An 18292-nucleotide genomic window follows, 5' to 3' on the forward strand; every position below is an offset into this window, starting at 1 on the left:
CCCTTCCAGCCCAAAACAGTTTGTGATTATGCGTATGAGCTAGCATGCTCATAACTTAACCTGACTAGTTGGCTGAAATCTGGTTGGTTTATTTTACCATCCATCCTGGGGTGTTGTCTGTTGACTATAAAAACCTGTCTTCTTACTTGTGTGTCTGTCTTCTAATAGAGAAACTTTTATTTACTTTGTTTTGGTGATTTTATGCTCTTTTTTAAAATGCATTTCTCAGGTTTGGGAGAACATGAGTAGTAAGTGTAGAGGATAGATACTTTCTTGCACTTGTTCTGAAAGTTGGTCATAGTGTGTGAGAAATTTGTACTTCTGTATAAGATAACTGGGGAACTAATTGTAAACTTAAACAATACAGTGAGATGTAACTGGATCCAGCTACATAGTTAGAGTGTAGGCAAGACTGGTAGTAAGATGGGTAGGGCCAGCAGTCTCCCACCAGCCCAGAGGGAAGGTTCTGTGTTTGGCCATGTACTCCTTGTGCCCCTTGGCTTTAGCATCCTCTGAATCCAGTTTACAGAATTGACAGAGTTATACCATTGAGCAACTGCTTAGGTTGCTGCCATTTTTAGTGAGTTAAACAACTCAAAATAGAATTTTATGGTTATCAGAATTGACATGAGAGAAGCCAGCTTTTACTGTGCTTCAGTTGTCTGTGAAAGCATAACAAGTCTGTGCTGGGCCTGGGTTTAGGGAACCTTTGTGTCTCTGTGTTAGTTTTTGGATTTGTAGATAATAGTGCAGTATAAATATATGCATTCATGGAAGAGGTTAACCTGAGAAAGATTTTCTATTCTGACCCTAAACCTCGTTTAATTTTGCAGTCTCCATGAAATGATTAGATTAAGTGCAGGGATTCATTGGGGATTCAGAGTCTCATTGACTGTGAGTGTATGTTGGCAACTAGAGAGAATATGAAATGTGGATTCACTTTGTGAAGAAGGCCTACTAGGAAGCAGGTACAGAAAGGGAGGAAGATGATGTCTAATATTAAATGCAAAACTGCTTAATTGACGATAGCAGGTATCCTGTCAGGGTGTGTAAGAGTTTGTTAAGAGTACTGGAAGGAGCTACTGCAGAGTTGGAAATAGGAAGTAGGCAGGCAGAGAACTGATACAAATAAACCTGAGCTTTGCAGAATTGGCTCATTCCTTGAGTTCAGAATGGGATAATGAATGTTGGAAAGGGTGAAGTAATTAATCATCAAGACTGTCAACAAAAAGTAACTCATAGTTACTAAGTATAGAACTATTTCCAGGTTTGATATATTTAAAAAAAACATTGTTTCAAAATGCACTCATATACCATGTTTTGGTTAGCAAAAGTTGTTTTGCTGTATTTTCACTCAAGCTTCTAAGTAACAATATACTTTAAAAAGGAGACTTGTATAAAATGCATGCCAGGAGCATGTAAGACAATGTAACTGAACTTGTTAAACTTCTCATTTTGTTTAGAGAGTTTTCCTAAGGAGACTAAATAGCTTCTCTTTCTGAAATTCAGGCAGGAGTTTGAAAATAAGACATTCTTATTCAGAATGTATGGTTGAGACACGTGGCTGCCGCATAACATCGTAAAAGTTTTAAAAAGGTTCAAAACCAGAACCGATTCAATTTTTGGACTATACAGTAGTCTGTGATTATTAGCCTGTTGGTCACAGCTCGGTCTCAGGCTTCCAAAGTTCTTAATTCTTTGATATGATAAAAGCCATGATGGATTCCCAGTAGGAGATGTTTGGTGTATGTTGTATTTCTACGAGTTTATGTTCTATTTGTATTTTGTAATTAATCTCCTATGTGGCCATGCATATGTAGATCATTCCAATATAGTAGATCTTTCCAGATAACTAAGATTTTACTCATAATTTTAAAATAGGTCATACATTTTTATTTTGATATGTTTCATTTCTTTTTTCTGCTACGTTATTTTTTTTTAATTGGGTGGATACTGATGTTGTTTTAAAAGGAGAGTCAATTCATACTAATGCTTAACACATGCTTTCTAATAAATGTTTACAATAAGCTGCATCTCTTTTTGTGCAGGAGACCTACGAGACTATTCCAGGCCCATCAAAGATCACTTACCTCCTGCAGGCAATCAGGAACAATGCTACTCCCGAGGAGGTATGGCTCAATAACCTTGGATTTGTGCAGATTTTCAAGGGGACTTGGAGAAGAGGGGAAGAAATCAGTGCTGATTTTGGGATAAATGAACAAGTTTGGTGTTAACTGAAGCATCTTAATTTACTGCTCATTTGTAGAGGGATCACTCTTCTTTTTGTCTTGATTGTTGCATGTCCATTTCACTAGCTGAGACTTTGTGGTGCAGGATATTTAGTTTCAGGAATAGTTTTTTCATAAGCAACTGCTTGAGTCTACATTGTTTTCTGTTGTGTGCTTTGCTCAATGAGTGTTATTTTCCATTAAATGTATAACTAGTAGGTGACTTACTGTCATGTTTGTTTCTTCAAGTTACAGTTGAGAAGTGATTTCTACTTGGAGTCCCATGCCTAAACATACTAAACTTGTGTGTTGTCTGAAACTTAGAGTGCTTCTTAAGTCATCTGGCAGTATTATGGAACGAGTGGAGAGTAGTCTAAATATTATACATTTTTTTTTTAATCTGGGCATAAAGGGTGCCTTTTAGTTACTCCTTAGTTTTGTAAGGTTCACAACTTTAGCAATCAGTTAAAGTACTGACTGGTAAAACTATTATTCACTCGGATATGCAAAGCAAAGAACTACTAAACTTTCAAGATATTGCAAATTTTAGAGTCACCTAAACAATTTCTGAACAATATTATAAGAGCATAAGTGTGCTTTTTCTCTATGAATAACAGTCTCTTCTGGCAGACTGTATTCAATTTAGAGTTAGTTGCCATGTGTGCTTTTTAATGCTAAGAATCAGTTTACCCATACTGATGCTTATCGATCTACAATGTTGTGTTCTTCTGACAGACTCCTTCAATATTATACTAGCAACTGGTATCTAGTTTTCCTTTTTGCTCCTTTGAAATGTTTCAAATGATAAACAACTGTAGAGCAGTGTTACTACAAAGTATAAATAAATACTTGTTTCATGTGTTTGCTGATTTTATTCCCTTTACATCAGCTAAGGAAATAGCCCAGTGTAAAACTTAAAGATCTTGCCAATGACTTGGATTCTGACTTGCAAAGTACAAAAAAACCTTTTCACCTATAGAAGTTACTCTTGCCAAAGACATCAAAGGCTAACATGTGTAGAATATCTTGACATTTAACTTTACCAATGGATTACTCAAAGAAAGATTTAAATGTTACTCTTACCCTAAGTAAGCATTAGGTGCTGGACTCAAAAAATCCTGATTAATAAAACCTACAACCTCTTCCCTGTAAATCCAACTACTTAGTAGCCTAATTAGAGCCTAAGTGAAGTAATCCCCATACTCAATCTAAATGCTGCATATAAACACTACATATGCTGGGAAGCATTCTGTGCATATTTAATTGTGGTGCTGGTATCAGCAGGTAGTTTCTGCATGTGTTTTATCGAGATCCAAATGCTGAGCAGAGTATTGCATGTCACCAGTGGATAGAACTTTGGGCCTGGTATGTGTTCTCTGAGCACATTGAATTGGTGGTACTGGTGCCACCAAACACAGGATGCTGGAAGGAGCTTCAGAACTTTAAACATGCCTTGTCCAGGCTATGTGGAAGCTGGGTTCAGATCCCTCTTCATCTTGAAGCCTTTGTATTGCTTTACCTCTTTGCAGGAAAACTAGGATGAAGCAAATACCCCATCCTGTTTGCATGAGTTGGGTGTCTGTGTTGTAGAGAGTACAAGACTTGTAAGACTGTTCAGACAGCAGTTGGGGAAGTCCTGCCTCTGCAGCCCAGTAGTTTTGGCATTTAAATGGACAAACATGGATGCTGATTGTGCTCCCAAGTGCCTCTTGTATTTAACATAGAAAACACCATTAAGCTAGATTTGGAATAACTCTTTTAACTAACTGTGTAACATGTTTTCTCTTAACCAGATGCCTAAACTATGGAAATATTCACCTCTTTCCTCTGCTCTTATTTCATACTTTCCTAATAGCAAAGTAACGCTGTTCACAGAAGTGAGGGAAGCATCTGAGTTAGCAGTTAGAACACTGCTGTGCCGGGTGATGTGCAAGTTTGTACACCTCAGTCTGAGGAGGGGCTTGTCCTTACTTCCTGCACTTGTAGTCTCACTGTTATGAAATTAAGAGTACTCTCTATGCAACTGCATTTTAAAGGGCTGTGCAGAAAGATGATATATATTCACAGTTGATTTATTTTATTTGTAGGACTTAAATATTTTAGACTGTTACTTTGCAGTTTTGATTTACCACATAGATCTTTGAGAGGAGCAGAAGTTCTGCATTTTCCCCTTAATTTGTTTTTTTCTTGGTTAACTCTGGATTGGCAGGTTTTGATTGTTCCTAGTTTACAGATGACTAGTAATATAACAAATGCTCTGTAAAACTGTTTCTGTTGTACTCACAGCCTTCTTGGAGGGCCCTGACCTCTCCCAAATCTCTGCCGCTATTGTCACATGAAGGGAAGCATTTCTCAGTTTGAAGATCGCTGTTGTGGACAGCTCCCTGTTTAGCCTTTGGGAAGGAAGGCAGCCCAAGGATGTACCACAGTTCTGCCTTTGGGTTGTGTGTGGATCTTGGGCACTCTGTGCTTTGAATTCCACATAGGACTAGATCTCTGAATGACAAGTCCATCTTTGAACCATGTGCTAAATGTTCTTTACTTCCATCCCTGCATGTTTTCCTCCTTGAGAACTTGAACAATAAAACAGAAGTAAAATTCAGTGTGACAGTGCTACACAAGATAGTCAGACTTTTTCTTATAAAATATGTAGGGTTATGTGGATGCTTTGAATATCAGTTGAGAGCATGGCATCCCAGATTGCTGTCATAATTCTGCTGCTGTCCTGCTCAGCAAATTGATTTAATTTTCTTCTTATGCTTTATTTCCCTCACTCCTAAAATACTAAAACATTTTTAACACACTATAAATTCTACTAATCAGAAGCAGTATGTTGAAATTTTAGTATTATGACTACTTTTTAATATGACTACTTATATTAATATAACTTTAACACTTTAGTTGTATGTGAGCATCTCAGTAATTTAGACATGCAGAAGACCCAATGCTGGGAAAAAATGTGCTCTCTTTATGCTTCATTGGTAACTGCAATTCCTTCTTTGGGGATGTATGCTTTATATTGTTCCTCTCCTCATTAAAAGCTATTGCTACTAAATTGCAGAATATTAAAATGCTTTATGTTTAAGTACATATTTTGAAATACTTAAACATAAAAGAACCTTTGTGGTGTGTGAAAAATACATATATTCTTTCTTAGAGTAGGGGAAAGAGCCCTGGAAGTGCCATTAATTCAGCCATGTTTGTAATAATTAAATTGACAGTAATAGTTTTCCTATATTAGTAAGTATCTGCTGAGGAAAATATGCCATTTTTATTATTAGAAGTCAGTAGCTCATTTGTCATTCCTTAAAGCACTTGAACTTGCTTTGGGGATTTTGGAGATTGTTTTTTTCTTAAGCTAGTAACTATAACCAGGAGATAATTCCTGTAGTGCTGGTCTTGTGTCTTTCTGCATGCCTTACTACTTGTGTTTTTACTTTGCAATCAGGCTGTTTATCAGTCTTGTAATATTTTAAATTCTTCAGAGTTGGAAATTCTTATCCTTGTTTTCATAAAGCATGTATTCACCTCTGTTCCCTGTCTGTCCACCTGTTAGTACTTCATGACAGAACATAATATAATGCGAGTTCAGTCATTATCAGGTGTCAGGAAATCCTCACTGAAACATGATGCCTTGAGTAAGGGAAGACAACACTAGAGTTTGTGCCCTGTTTAGTCCCAGTGAACGTGCTCCCCACTCAAGGCACTTCTATGTAAGTTTACCATCCTAATGAGGAAAAATTTAATCTTTCCCAGTATTGGTGCTCCACAGGATGGGAGAAAGAAAAATATCATTATATTTTGGTACCATGAAAGTTTTTGGACACATTGTTAGGCAGTGGAGGAAGAACATCCTTCTGAACTCACATTCCCCTATGACAGTATTGCTAGAGAATCTTGGCTTTTGATGGGAACTACAGCACAGGTGGGCACTGTGACTGTTCACCTGCTGCCTTCCTTACATGTGCTAGGGAAGAGCTAATCCTACATATGTGGTGCCCTTAGTCCCCACTGGAGATGGTGAGGAGGAGATATGGAATGATAAAGAACTGGGTCCAGTTCTAGTCCTTTCCTTCTGCTGGTACGGAGACACTTTGTGTGCAGTACTCTTTAGCTGTACAGAAGAGAGCTGGGTGGATTATAAAAAGACACAGTGAGTCTGGAGACTGCAGAACATAAGAGTAGTATCTTGGGTGCTGTTTTAGAAATACCTGATATTTACAGGGTGTGTTAGAAGTTGACACTTTGCCGCAGTTTGTGTTTCCCATCTATAGGTTATGTAATAGTAACATTACTGAGAAATCGGAATTGATTACTTTTGCTGCTCATTGGAGAGTTTTGAATTTCAAAGGCTTATAAATGAAACTGTTTGTCATTCATGTGCACATTAAATAAGAATATCTTAGGAAAAAATTGAGTTTGGATTATTTTTTGTGAGAATTTAGCACACATAAGGTTTTGTTACGTGTGTTAAACTTTAGAAGTTTGGATGGTGATTTTTAATTACTGTGTGTCCTTACACACCAGTTGGTGAACATTCTAGTAAGTTATTCAGAGAGCTTCATGTGTCTTTTTGCCTTTACTGGATGTGTTGCTCTATTAATTTTGAATTATTGTATTTTTTGCTTCTAGTTCTTGTACAATTGTAAATGAACATGGATATAGTAGTGATACTGTTGTAAAATAGGTGTACGCATACAAGATACAAGATTGTAATATGTGATTTTGAGGTTCCTATGCGTAAGGTCAAGTTTAAAGAAAAAAGTTTCATCATAAGCCTGCAAAACACTGAAAGCTTTGTTTTGACCTGGATTTGGGTTTAGTTGTTTGAGAATGTGAAGGAGGGTTTACAGGTTAATTATCTGACAAAATTGCCCCAATAAGTCACTTTTCACCAGAAGAACCTGTCTGGATGATAATGACTTCATTAGGCCATTTAAAATAGAAAGAATTCATGCTTTAAAGATCTTTCAATAGCACAGCTAAGTTCTTAACTTGCCACTTTCTGAGGTTCAGCTATAGAAAAAACCTGAATACCTCAGTACTGTCATTATTTCTTTGAAGGGCTGTAATTGTCAGAAACATGGTTGTAAGGTGATGATTCTTTACTATGGTTTTTTTCACTATCATAATTGTCATCTGTAGCTTGAGAGGTATTCTATTCACCAAAGAAGTCTACACAAGGGAAGTGTCATGTGGGAGCATGATGTGGATGTTCCCTTGTTAGGAGCATGATGATCATGTCAAACACTTTAACACACACACACACTTCTCCCTAACAGGCTCGGCAAATGGCAGCTGTCCTTCTGCGCCGCCTGTTGTCATCTGCATTTGAAGAAGTTTATCCAGCTCTGTCACCTGAGGATCAGACGTCAGTCAAGAGTGAATTGCTACTCTTTATCCAGTTAGAAGGGCAGTCCACTATGAGGAAGAAAATATGTGACATAGTCGCTGAATTGGCCAGGAATTTAATAGGTACTTTATTTATATAAGTTGATACTGTAGTAAAATGTTTATGTATTGATAGTATTTGTATCTCTGCTTAGACTTTTGCACATGATGTGCTAACTAATTCCATGGCTTATAATAGAACCTAATGTTTGTTTACACTATCCTTGACCAGATGAAAATAAGATTCTTAAACTCTGCTTTTTAAATTGCTCAAGTTTAGGTGAGATTGTATAAATCCAGTTTTGTGTAAATTGTCATGAATTATGCTGAGCATTGCATCAGTTTCTTTTTTTGAGTGTTGCCATATAGCAGTAAACAGAGATCACCTTCTGTTATGGAGTGTTTTTAGATTAAACATTTCACAATATTTTACATTGTGACTTAGGCACATCTTCAGATCAGGGAGTCAGTGATGACTGGTTTTCCTGCCCCACTGATATCTCACCATTCTGAAGTTTGCTTATCCTAAAACTTTGTTGTGTTTAATGTAGATGAAGATGGCAACAACCAGTGGCCAGAAGTTCTGAAATTCTTATTTGACTCTGTCAGCTCTCAGAATGTGGGACTGCGTGAGGCTGCTCTACATATTTTCTGGTAAGCTACATTTTTGTAGGATAGCTTAATCATGTCTGAAAATGAAAGAAAAACTGTCACAATGTAATTAACTAGCAATCATATTTATTTAATTTATTTTCTTGTATTGTGGCTTACTTAACTCAAATGTATACAGTTACAATCTGTAACTTAAACAATTGATAAGTTTGAAATACTAGTTTAACCTTAACTTTTGTCAATTTTTATTAATGTTTTGGTCTTATCCTTAGGAATTTTCCTGGGATTTTTGGGAATCAACAGCAGCACTATTTGGATGTCATTAAGAGAATGCTGGTTCAGTGTATGCAAGATCAGGAACATCCCTCAGTAAGACCTTTATGTTCTTTGGGGATTTTAGTATATTCTGTGCATAGAAACTCAGTGCAGTAGTCTCAAACATAAAGGTTAAACCATAGATTTCAACCAGAGAATTGCATTACCTGAAAATGATGCACATACAGAGTTTTGACTGTGCCTGCTGCAAACCAAAGGCTCAGACCCTTTTGTGGCCCTAAAGCTGAATGGCTGCTCATATCTGCATTGTTTAGGCCCAGATTCTTCCCTAGTTATGCTTGGAGAAACCCAGTTGCAGTGGCCCCAGGCAGATGGCGTTTTAGCCAGCAGCATTGAGGGATCAGAAGCTCCATGTTAAATTCTCTTTCTGGCCTTTGTGTTTAACAGTGTGAGTCTGTCATCTTTCTACATACAGTATCTGTATATAGATGGTACATGGTATGTCTCAAAATTCTGAATATGCAACAACTCCTTGAACTGTTTGTGCATGTTTTGCTCTAATGGTGTGTAAGCAAGCCTTGCTTTTCTGGAAGGCTTCAGATTAATTGATTTGTGCAGAGAATTGTACTTTGAAAATGTTTCTCTTGTTATGGAAAATGCTGGGCAAGGATAGGAAACCCTGCTGTGCTGTATGGGTTCAGTTTGCTGCTCCCCCAAGGATTACTTTTTCTGACCTTTGAAAGTCGACTGAATAACATTTTCTAAAGTACCACAAGTCATGCCTTTAAAGAGGAATGTCTTAAACTCTTAGCTCACACTTCTTGAAAAATGAGACTGACACTTGCATGCACATTTGAAGTTTTGATAGAAGTTGAAAACAATAGGATTTTTCCCTCTTTTCTTTCATTAAATGAAAACCACCAAAACAAAAAGCAAAACTAGGGACTACTTGCCACCTCATATGATAAACTTCTTGTAGACAATGTAGATGCTGAAGGCCTTCATTATCACTTTACCTTAATTTGAAGTAAAATTTAAAATCCCATGTTAAAACTAACAGAGGCATGTGTCAGTACTAGTTTCCCACATTTATTTCTTCAATCATGTCTTTTAGATCAAGACTTTGTCTGCTAGAGCTGCAGCTGCATTTGTGCTTGCTAATGAGCTCAATGCTCCCCTTCTTAAACATTTTGCAGACTTGCTACCTGGAATCTTGCAGGTAAGAAACCAAACAAGTTACTCTTACTCTGCCATTACTGGTATTGACTATATACAAATGTAAGTTATTGGTCTGCGAATCCATGAATTTTTACTGAGACCTGATTTAACTGACCCTTTAGCCAGACAGCAGTTGCCAGCAAGATGAAGTGGAGACTAATAAGGAATTTTGCAAATAGAGGATATTTGATAGGGTTTTAAGGAAAATAGCTCAGTGCTGATCAACTTACACAGTGTTACAGAGATAAATGAGTTAAAATTCTTTGTAAGGTATATAGGTCAAAATCATACAGCTTTTAAATTAACTATGATATTGAAATACAAATATGGGCTACCCTGAGATTTGAAGTAATCTGTAATTGGGGAATTCATGGACTTGTGATATCCTGTATCTCTTCAGTTTAAAGGAAAGCATCGAATTATTCTGAACATAGATGCTCAGACTGAGAGCAAAAGTCTGTAGAAATGATCTTTATTGTCTGATAAATTAGGAAATTGTAAATAAAATGCCATTTTAAGCTTCATGTAATTTCTGAGGCTGGATTAGATCTCTTGGATGGATGAATTTGAGCAGAAGTTGAAGTTCTAGTGTAAGGTTATCTACATTTGCAGAGAAGCCTATTGTAAACTAAACCAGAGACAGAAATGGCTTGACTGAAGGATGAAAAATTCACAGTACACTTCCCTTTCTATATCAAGAAACAGTGGAAGCACTAAGTACCCATGATAATGCAGGAAGTGAACTTCTGGTGATTTTAAATTAGGCTAAATTTACATTAAAGACAGACTTCTCAGTACAGTCAGAACAGCAGGTTCTTGTTGACAGTGTGAGGTGTAAACTGCGTGTGCTTTGTAGCAAGCTGAAGAAAAATTTTGCCAAATCTACTGGCATCTGCAACTGATGAAATTCTGCTTGATCTTAAATGCCAGCTGAGAGGAATTTATCCAAATCATCTGAACTTGAAAATGGGCTGTAGTGTGTATAAGTTTTTTGATATTGAAGTCTTTATTTGGTAGTTAGTCCCTGTACCTGCCTTTGTCAATAACATTTGTTGTTTAAAAGTTGTAACTGCCTGAGAGGACCTTGGCTACACAGTACTACAGTGTAAGTGGGAGTGAGGCAGGGTTTGGGGTGGTCTTGCCATTTGTCTTGATGTGTGGCTCTTAAATAGCGTGTGGGTTTGAGATTTTGGGCTAATAGCCCACTCTGTGTGCTATAACTTTCAATGCTACTCTTACACTATTTAGACACTGGAACAACACACGCACTTGGCTCACATTTCCAAGCTTTCTTTTTTGCTAATACAAAGTGCAGAGCTGTGCTATGAAATCTGTCTTTTTAAATACTTACTGCAAGAAGAACTAGATTTTCAGGCTGTGGTAACACAAGATGGATATGAAGATCCGAGTTTATAAATAGGAATGTGTTAGAATAGTGGTGAGTGACCTTTGGAGACAGTTGGATGCTTTTTTTGTTGCTGTTGAAATTAATTTTGTTGAAACACTGACGCGGTAAAAAAGCTAAAAATAAAATTCTGACTTGGCATATCAGTTCTTTCAGTACAAGATCTATAATGGTTATGCTGGAAGTTGGACTTTCAAAACTGACAGTTGAAACTTTTACCCAAGGCTTTCTGTTGCAAAGGGAGGTAAAAGCAGATAGAACTTCACTGACTTCTTGGACATTGTTTGATACTATAGAAAAGTATTTTTGCCTTTTAGGCCTCACTTTTCACTTTGAGCTGCTTTCTTCAGAAAACCATTCTTTAAAAAACTGTCACAGTTGAAGTTAATATTAAATACAGTTTTGCAGAAAATTCCAGTAAATATTACATTGTCCTTTGAGAGATTCAGAGGGTGTTGTAGCTATTAGACCAAAAGGCTTTAACCGTGACAGATTTTTTTTTTCCGGATTTTTCCCCAACATTTCTGGTGCTAGAAGATGATGCTTCTGTTTTGAAAGTGTGGGTTATATAAGTGCCATTAACAAAAATGTTGAATTATAGACTTAAATATTAAAAATTATTTAGTTTCTCAGTTCAAAAAATGTTTGAACATTAGGAAGACATAAAATACTTTGCTAATGAAAATTCCTTTCAAAATCTCAGAAATGAGTGTAAAGACTTTTTTCTTTGGAGCTTTGTTTCCTTCTGAATTCTAACACCGTTGAGTAACAGTGCTCTGGTTTGGCACTAAAATATCACCCTGATCAGTTAAAAGTAAGTTTTAAATTACTTTTCAGATTGTGGATATGGGTTAGGAAAGATAGTTGCAAAAAGCTTGATTTCTTTCTCTGTTTTCCATATCTGTGACTGAAAGCTGAAAGGTCTGCTTTAATTTGGTGGCTCTGGAGGGATGTCTGGAAAAAACCTCTTTAATCTTGTGGTTCCTGGTGTTTATAAGCATAAACTATTCAAAACTTTTCTCACGGAACAGGCAAAAGGGAAGTTAGGCTCATTTTCCTTCTTTCAGGCCAAGTTACTTCCTTTTCAATGGATTTTAAAGTTGTCAGAACCCAGTGTTTTTGCATGTTGGAGCCTCTGATGTGTGACCTTAATTCTTTCTGATTGTCTGCACTGTTAGAACTGAACATTGTGAGGCATAACTTAATAGTAGAAAACTTGTAGTTTTTGGATGCTGCATAGTATCCTGTTATGGGTTTATGCACACAGGTCACCATAGCAGGGTCTGACTCTGGGATCCTGCTGAAAGTTGGAGTGAAGGCTTCTGATTAATTGTATTCTGTTAGTTCTCAGGTTACAGCTTGAGCTGGTGCCTCCAGAGAGGGACCCCTACCCCAATTCATGTCTCTCAATTGTACATGTGTTGCTGATGGCCCAGTCCCCAGCCACTTACTTCTGGTTGGTGGTCTCTTGATTTCTCACTGGTTTTTTCACTGTTGCAGGACTGATCTTCTGATGAAGTTACTTCATTCTCTTGGAATTGTCTGCTTGATTCTTATCTTCTTCATTCAGCTTGTATCTGCTGGAATCAGCTAGTTCATTGTTAGAAGCATTAGTTTTAACAAAAAGTTTACTCTGGTCAGTTCTTGTGGCCTCAGGCTTTGGCTGCTTAGCTACTAATACTAAATGAGACTGTTCAGCGAAACAAAAATACAATTAATGAAATTTCTTCTATAACACTGGTCCTCTTCATAATGTTGTTTGTTTTTGTTTAATCTTATCTTCATCTTATCTTTCTATAGGCTCTAAATGATTCCTGCTACCAAAATGATGATTCTGTTCTGAAATCCCTTGTAGAAATTGCAGATTCTGTCCCCAAGTATTTACGACCACATTTAGAAGCTACTTTGCAGCTAACTCTGAAGGTAAAGCTAGGAATGTTTTTTAAGAATCACTTTTTCCACCCCAAAACCTCTGTTCTAACTATTTGCTCTAATCTTTTGGATTGTAGTTGTGTGCAGATGCCAGTCTCAGTAACATGCAGCGTCAGTTGGCACTTGAAGTAATTGTGGCCTTGTCAGAAACTGCTGCTGCTATGCTGAGGAGGCATACAAATATTATTGCACAAGCCAGTAAGTATTTTCCCCATTTTCTTTGTTGAAACAGTCTTCTTTTACAGTATTAAGTTGACTTTGCTGTTGGTCAGTGGCAAAACCATATCTAACTGAGAGTTTGCTGGTGCTCATAACTTAAGAAAACTCAATTCAGTGTTACCTAACGGAATAACCCCCTTCCTATTATGACTCTTCATAAATTAATTTGTGCCTATGCAGCCCCAAAAAATTTGAATAAAAATACAGTGGGCTCTTATTAGATGTTTCCAAGGAAAACTCTACTTGCATGCTTTTCAGCTGGCTTTGGAAAATTTTACTGTAGCAAAAAACCAGCATTTAGTCCTGAAGTTCTACATTTGGAGTTTGTTATGTAGGCCAGTTACATGTGGGGCTGGCAAGTCAAGACTGAAGGAATTCAGGATGCATGTTGAGCATCAGTGGTGAGTTAAAGCTGTGAATTAAAAAATAAGATGCTGGTATAAATACATAATCTAATTAGTCTATTTAACATGCGGATGGTAAAGTCTTTGAAGAGGCACTTTTAAAATCATGCATTATTATTTGAAATGCTAAAAATAAATGTCTTTTGGGCAGCTCCAGCATCAGTGCTGCTTGCACTGGTGTTTCTTTGCCTTTTAAACCTTTTCTTTGACTAGATTAGGGCCCTGGCACAGCAATGTACCCTGCTTTTCCCTCCCTGTCAGACTTGTGTTTGTCTAAATTCTTGTTGTTTTCTTAAACTAGCATAAAAGTAACTTTTGCTGTGTGCTCCACTCAAAAATACTACAAATTTTCTGTGTCCTCAGCATGAGGAAAGTTGTATAGATGTCACTAAAATTATGAAACTTCTGTTGGAAGATGTTGCAAACTGGATCTGCTTGGCTTAAGTGTTAAAAACATTGATGAGAAGTTTTGTTTGCTAGTAGAATAGTTTTTTAAAGAAGAGGTTCTTTAGAACATATTTTGGAATCTGTAAATTTTCAGAACACTCTGTTTTCACTCCATCCTCTAGCTTGTTGGAATTATTAACACTTGACACTTGATGACCCCACATCATTACATGCTTCTTATTTGTTCAAGAGAGAAGTACCTCTTACCTCTTTAGGATGTATTCCTGTTATTTTGGGTTGCTAGTTGCTGTTTAGGAATGAAACACTTCTATTAAGATAAAGCACCATATGGGAAAGAAATGCTTCTCATTTGCAATTCATCATAAAAGTAGTCTTATTATTAATATACCATTAAGGAGAAAGACATTTATTTTGCAGAACTGGTAAAGCAGTTGTGTTCAGGGCATGATAAAAAGGTAGCAAAAAAGCACTACTTTTGCCTTGGCTTTGTATCTTAGTTTAAAAGGCTTTCTGTTTTCATTCAACTGAGAAGTTGCTAGATCACTTGATACCCATGACTAGAACTGGGACTTGGGCAAAATTGTCATCTTGTGCTGCTGTTACTGAGCACACTGCTGGTTTAGGAGTGTGTGTCCTGTGTGCCAGTTAGCTGCTCAGGAATCCACTTGGATTAAGAATTTCCTTCCTGAGCTCACAGGATTGCAGAGTTTTATTGCTCTGATAAGAAGCAGGCTTAGTGGGCTCAAGCTTAACTTGTTTGTAAAGTCTATATATTAGCAGTAATTAAATTTTGAGGGCTTGTTGGGACAATGTTGAAATTTCTATGCAAGCTCTACATTTTTTAAAAAACTCTTTGTGGAATTACACTTACTAGCAGCCACATTCACGCAAAACATCAAGAAGAAACAAGAAATTGTAGGTTCTAGATATAATAATGGCCAGAGCACGTTGGATGAGTGTGTTCTCAACCTTGTTTGTTAGTAGCAGCAAACACTGACATGACTTTTTGGAGCCACAGAGCATTATGTTAGATTATGTTTGTCTTCCATATTCCACAATCCATGTTTGTCATCTGTGTACTTATGTGTGTCTGTGTCTGAAAATCTTCTGGACTGCAGTAATTTGGTGGTTTTTGAGGTCTAATCAATGTATATAAAACTGACATGTGGGCATCATGCCAGAGGGACCATAGTGTCTGTTATCTTGATAGTACATAAGAGCCCTCTGGAGGTTTTTGTAGCCATAGGATATTTTCTATCTGAAAATACCTACCCACATCAAGCAAATTAATCCATAATTTGATCTTTTTTGATACTTGCTCTACAATGCTCTCAGTGAGCAATATTTTTTTCTGTCATAAGTTGACCAGAGGTTTCTCATCTGTGGTGGTGAGTTTGCTTAGGGTGTTGTCTGTGTATTAGATTACAATTGTGTAGGTGTATTATGAAATTCAGCAGTTGCAGTATACTTGATCAGTTCCAGTAAATCTCATTAGCAACATGAGCAGTTACTAGATGCCTACTAGTTTTTCAGGTAGGTTGCTGTAAAGGGCAGTTACCTGTGGTAGCTGTCTTCAAGATGTGTGGTAGGCTGTGCTAAAAATATTGTTAAAGGTCAAAGGTTGAGTGTTTGACTGAAACCTTTTGTTTCCAGGTCAAAGTGAGACTTTGTTGCATAAATGATACTTAATTCAAACAACTGCTCTGAATGATTGGTGTGTAGTACAGAGTAGAGAAGTGCTTAAGAGCCCCTTACTTTGCTCTGGAAGTGCAAGGTAGACTTTTCACCCCTTGTGCTTCTGAAGGGGCACAGCAGCTGGTAGACTTAGAGCAGACAAACCACTGTGCTCTTTCCTCCTGTGAGAATTGGTAAGAATAGCTGATGTTTATTGCATAGTAGTTTAATGCTGTGATAGAGATTGTGTAATATTCTCTATAAAGACTTAGAATGAGAAGAATGGACAGTCTGCAGAGGTAGAAGAAGAAAACTGGGGGATTATAATGTGCAAGATATGTTCATTCTACAAAAGAAAAATTTTGCATTAGGTGGGAAAAAGGAAATCTCAAGTTCTAAACCATGGCTTCATTGTAAGAGAAAAGCTTTATGCTAAGCAACCGCTGTATAAATAGACAACAAATAACAAAATTTATTATGTTAAAACTAAGGGTTCAGTAGTATTCTTTCTTAGTTAATAGTCTCTTTCATTAATAAATGTTCAAAGGATGATGTCAGAGTTTCAGTAAAATTGAGGAAGTATATCAGAGTTCTTAAGGCATATAATACTGTTTTTAACTCTTTCAAGAATATAGCCTTTATTAAGGAATTTGCTTTTTATAATTGTCATGATCTTTGAAAAAAAATTGAGTCTTGGTAAGTTATACACAAGATTTTTTTACTGTCGGTTTGAATGTTCTGGAAATACTTCTGTGGCAATCAGTTCTGGATTATTGGCTGATGCAGTTTGACAGAACTGACCTTCTGCTACTGGAAGAAAAGCTGGTTTTCTTCAAAAATTTTTGAAACAAGAAAACTTGAAATTGATACTTTTTATTTGAGAATCTATTTTAAGAGATCAGACTGAGTTTAAAACTGTTTATTTTCAGTTCCTCAGATGTTAGCAATGATGGTTGACTTGGAAGAAGATGAAGATTGGGCAAATGCAGATGAGCTTGCAGATGATGATTTTGACAGGTAATTATGAAACCAGTTGTTTCAATGTTTTATCAAGGCTGTGGCCAAAGGCACATGTAAAGTGCAGAATGCAAATGCCTGTAGTGCATTACTTTTTCTTTATTCAAATAACTATTGTAATTTTGTTCTTTCAGTCATGAGCAGTTTATTTGTAGGTTACTTAAGCAGTGTTCAGCAAGGAAGTAAATTATTTCAGTTTTCATGTTTGCTGTAATTAGACAAGTTGCATGTCCCCATGTTTGCTGTTTTGTACTGTTGTAGCTTTTTGAAGCCTTCAGCTTTTGTTTTTTCTGTCATTTATATTACTCAGTTCAGAAGTCAGTGCCTCTTAATCCTCTAAATTGAAGGCTAATCCTGAAGTTAGCTGAAGCCATGTTGAAGCATATTGACCTGTTTAATTACCCACAACCAATGTCTTTGTATTTTGCTGTATCTACGCCCTTGAAAATGTGGTGTTTTCAAAAAAAGATGACTTTGGAATGATGCCATCATGCATGGCAGAATTCCTTGTTGGATTTCACCTAGTCCAAAAATACTACAATTTTGCTATTATTTTACATCCCTTGGTATGGCTAGCAATAGCTTATCTTGTTGTGTGTTAGGCAAGAAAGATCTAAAGATGTCCAGTCATTTGGATTTGCTTATTCCTACATGCTTTGTAGCTTGCTCCAACTTTTTACTAAAATAGTGGTTTGCATACAGCATCCTGTTACGTTCACTCTTGTCCAGCTACTGTTAGAGTGAAGTGAAGAAAGCAGAAATAGGTGTAGGAGGTAACTATCTCCACACTTGTATAAAGACATGGATGTTCATTTACCAGTCTAGACACTTCTTTGACATACCTGGTTCATCCAGACTCAGATGTAATTAGTGTTTTGAGACAATTTATCTCAGGACACTTAGAGATCTTCATAGGACAATAGACAATAGAGGAGATGTTCATTTACCCTGAGCTGTAAAGCAACTTCTAATAGATAGCAGGCATGTAAAGACACCTGTAGAACTGATGCATAGGAATTTATGGAATAATCCATTTAATCTTTGCCTTACTTGAAATAATCTTTTTAGTTCTCTTTGATTATGAAATTGAAAGTGAGCTGTCCTTTCTTCTCTCCCTCACATAGTAGACCATACCCTTTTAACCTGTTTCCTGAGTGCTGAAATTTTGCTATACAGGTGTCAGACACCACCACTACATTCAGGTTTGTTAAGTATTTGAATCTTTTCAGTGAATAAAATTTCAAGGGGGAGTAGAATATTCAAGTTCATATCCTTATCAAGCCTTTCAGGATGTGGAAATTTATTCAGATGGCTTGCTTTAAGCAGTTTAGTGAGTATGCTGAATCATGCACTTCAGGCATGTCATTTTCTTTTTATTGTCAGCTGAGTAACTTTGTTCTTCTAAATACAGCTTAGCTGCCTATGGATTTTGTAATGAAAATTTTCCTTTTCTTAGTTAGAAGTCACAAGTAGAGTGAGCACAGATCAGAAAACAAGCTATGCTCAAC

At 36.7% G+C, this 18292-nt stretch overlaps 1 protein-coding gene across 1 annotated transcript in view; it reads left to right on the forward strand.

Annotated features, from left to right (window-relative positions):
- The first annotated feature begins 2000 nt into the window (after nt 1-2000).
- IPO5 (importin 5) overlaps nt 2001-18292 on the forward strand; it is a 40149-nt gene continuing 23857 nt past the window's right edge. Inside the window, exons 1-8 of the mRNA XM_031059533.1 lie at nt 2001-2129; nt 7511-7703; nt 8171-8273; nt 8504-8600; nt 9622-9726; nt 12931-13053; nt 13140-13260; nt 16697-16784. Coding sequence (XP_030915393.1) covers nt 7520-7703; nt 8171-8273; nt 8504-8600; nt 9622-9726; nt 12931-13053; nt 13140-13260; nt 16697-16784 — 821 coding nt within the window. The 5' untranslated portion in view covers nt 2001-2129; nt 7511-7519. The remainder of the gene's footprint in view (nt 2130-7510; nt 7704-8170; nt 8274-8503; nt 8601-9621; nt 9727-12930; nt 13054-13139; nt 13261-16696; nt 16785-18292) is intronic.

Source organism: Geospiza fortis, unplaced genomic scaffold (genome assembly GCF_000277835.1).
Source record: "Geospiza fortis unplaced genomic scaffold, GeoFor_1.0 scaffold84, whole genome shotgun sequence".
NCBI lineage: Eukaryota > Metazoa > Chordata > Aves > Passeriformes > Thraupidae > Geospiza > Geospiza fortis.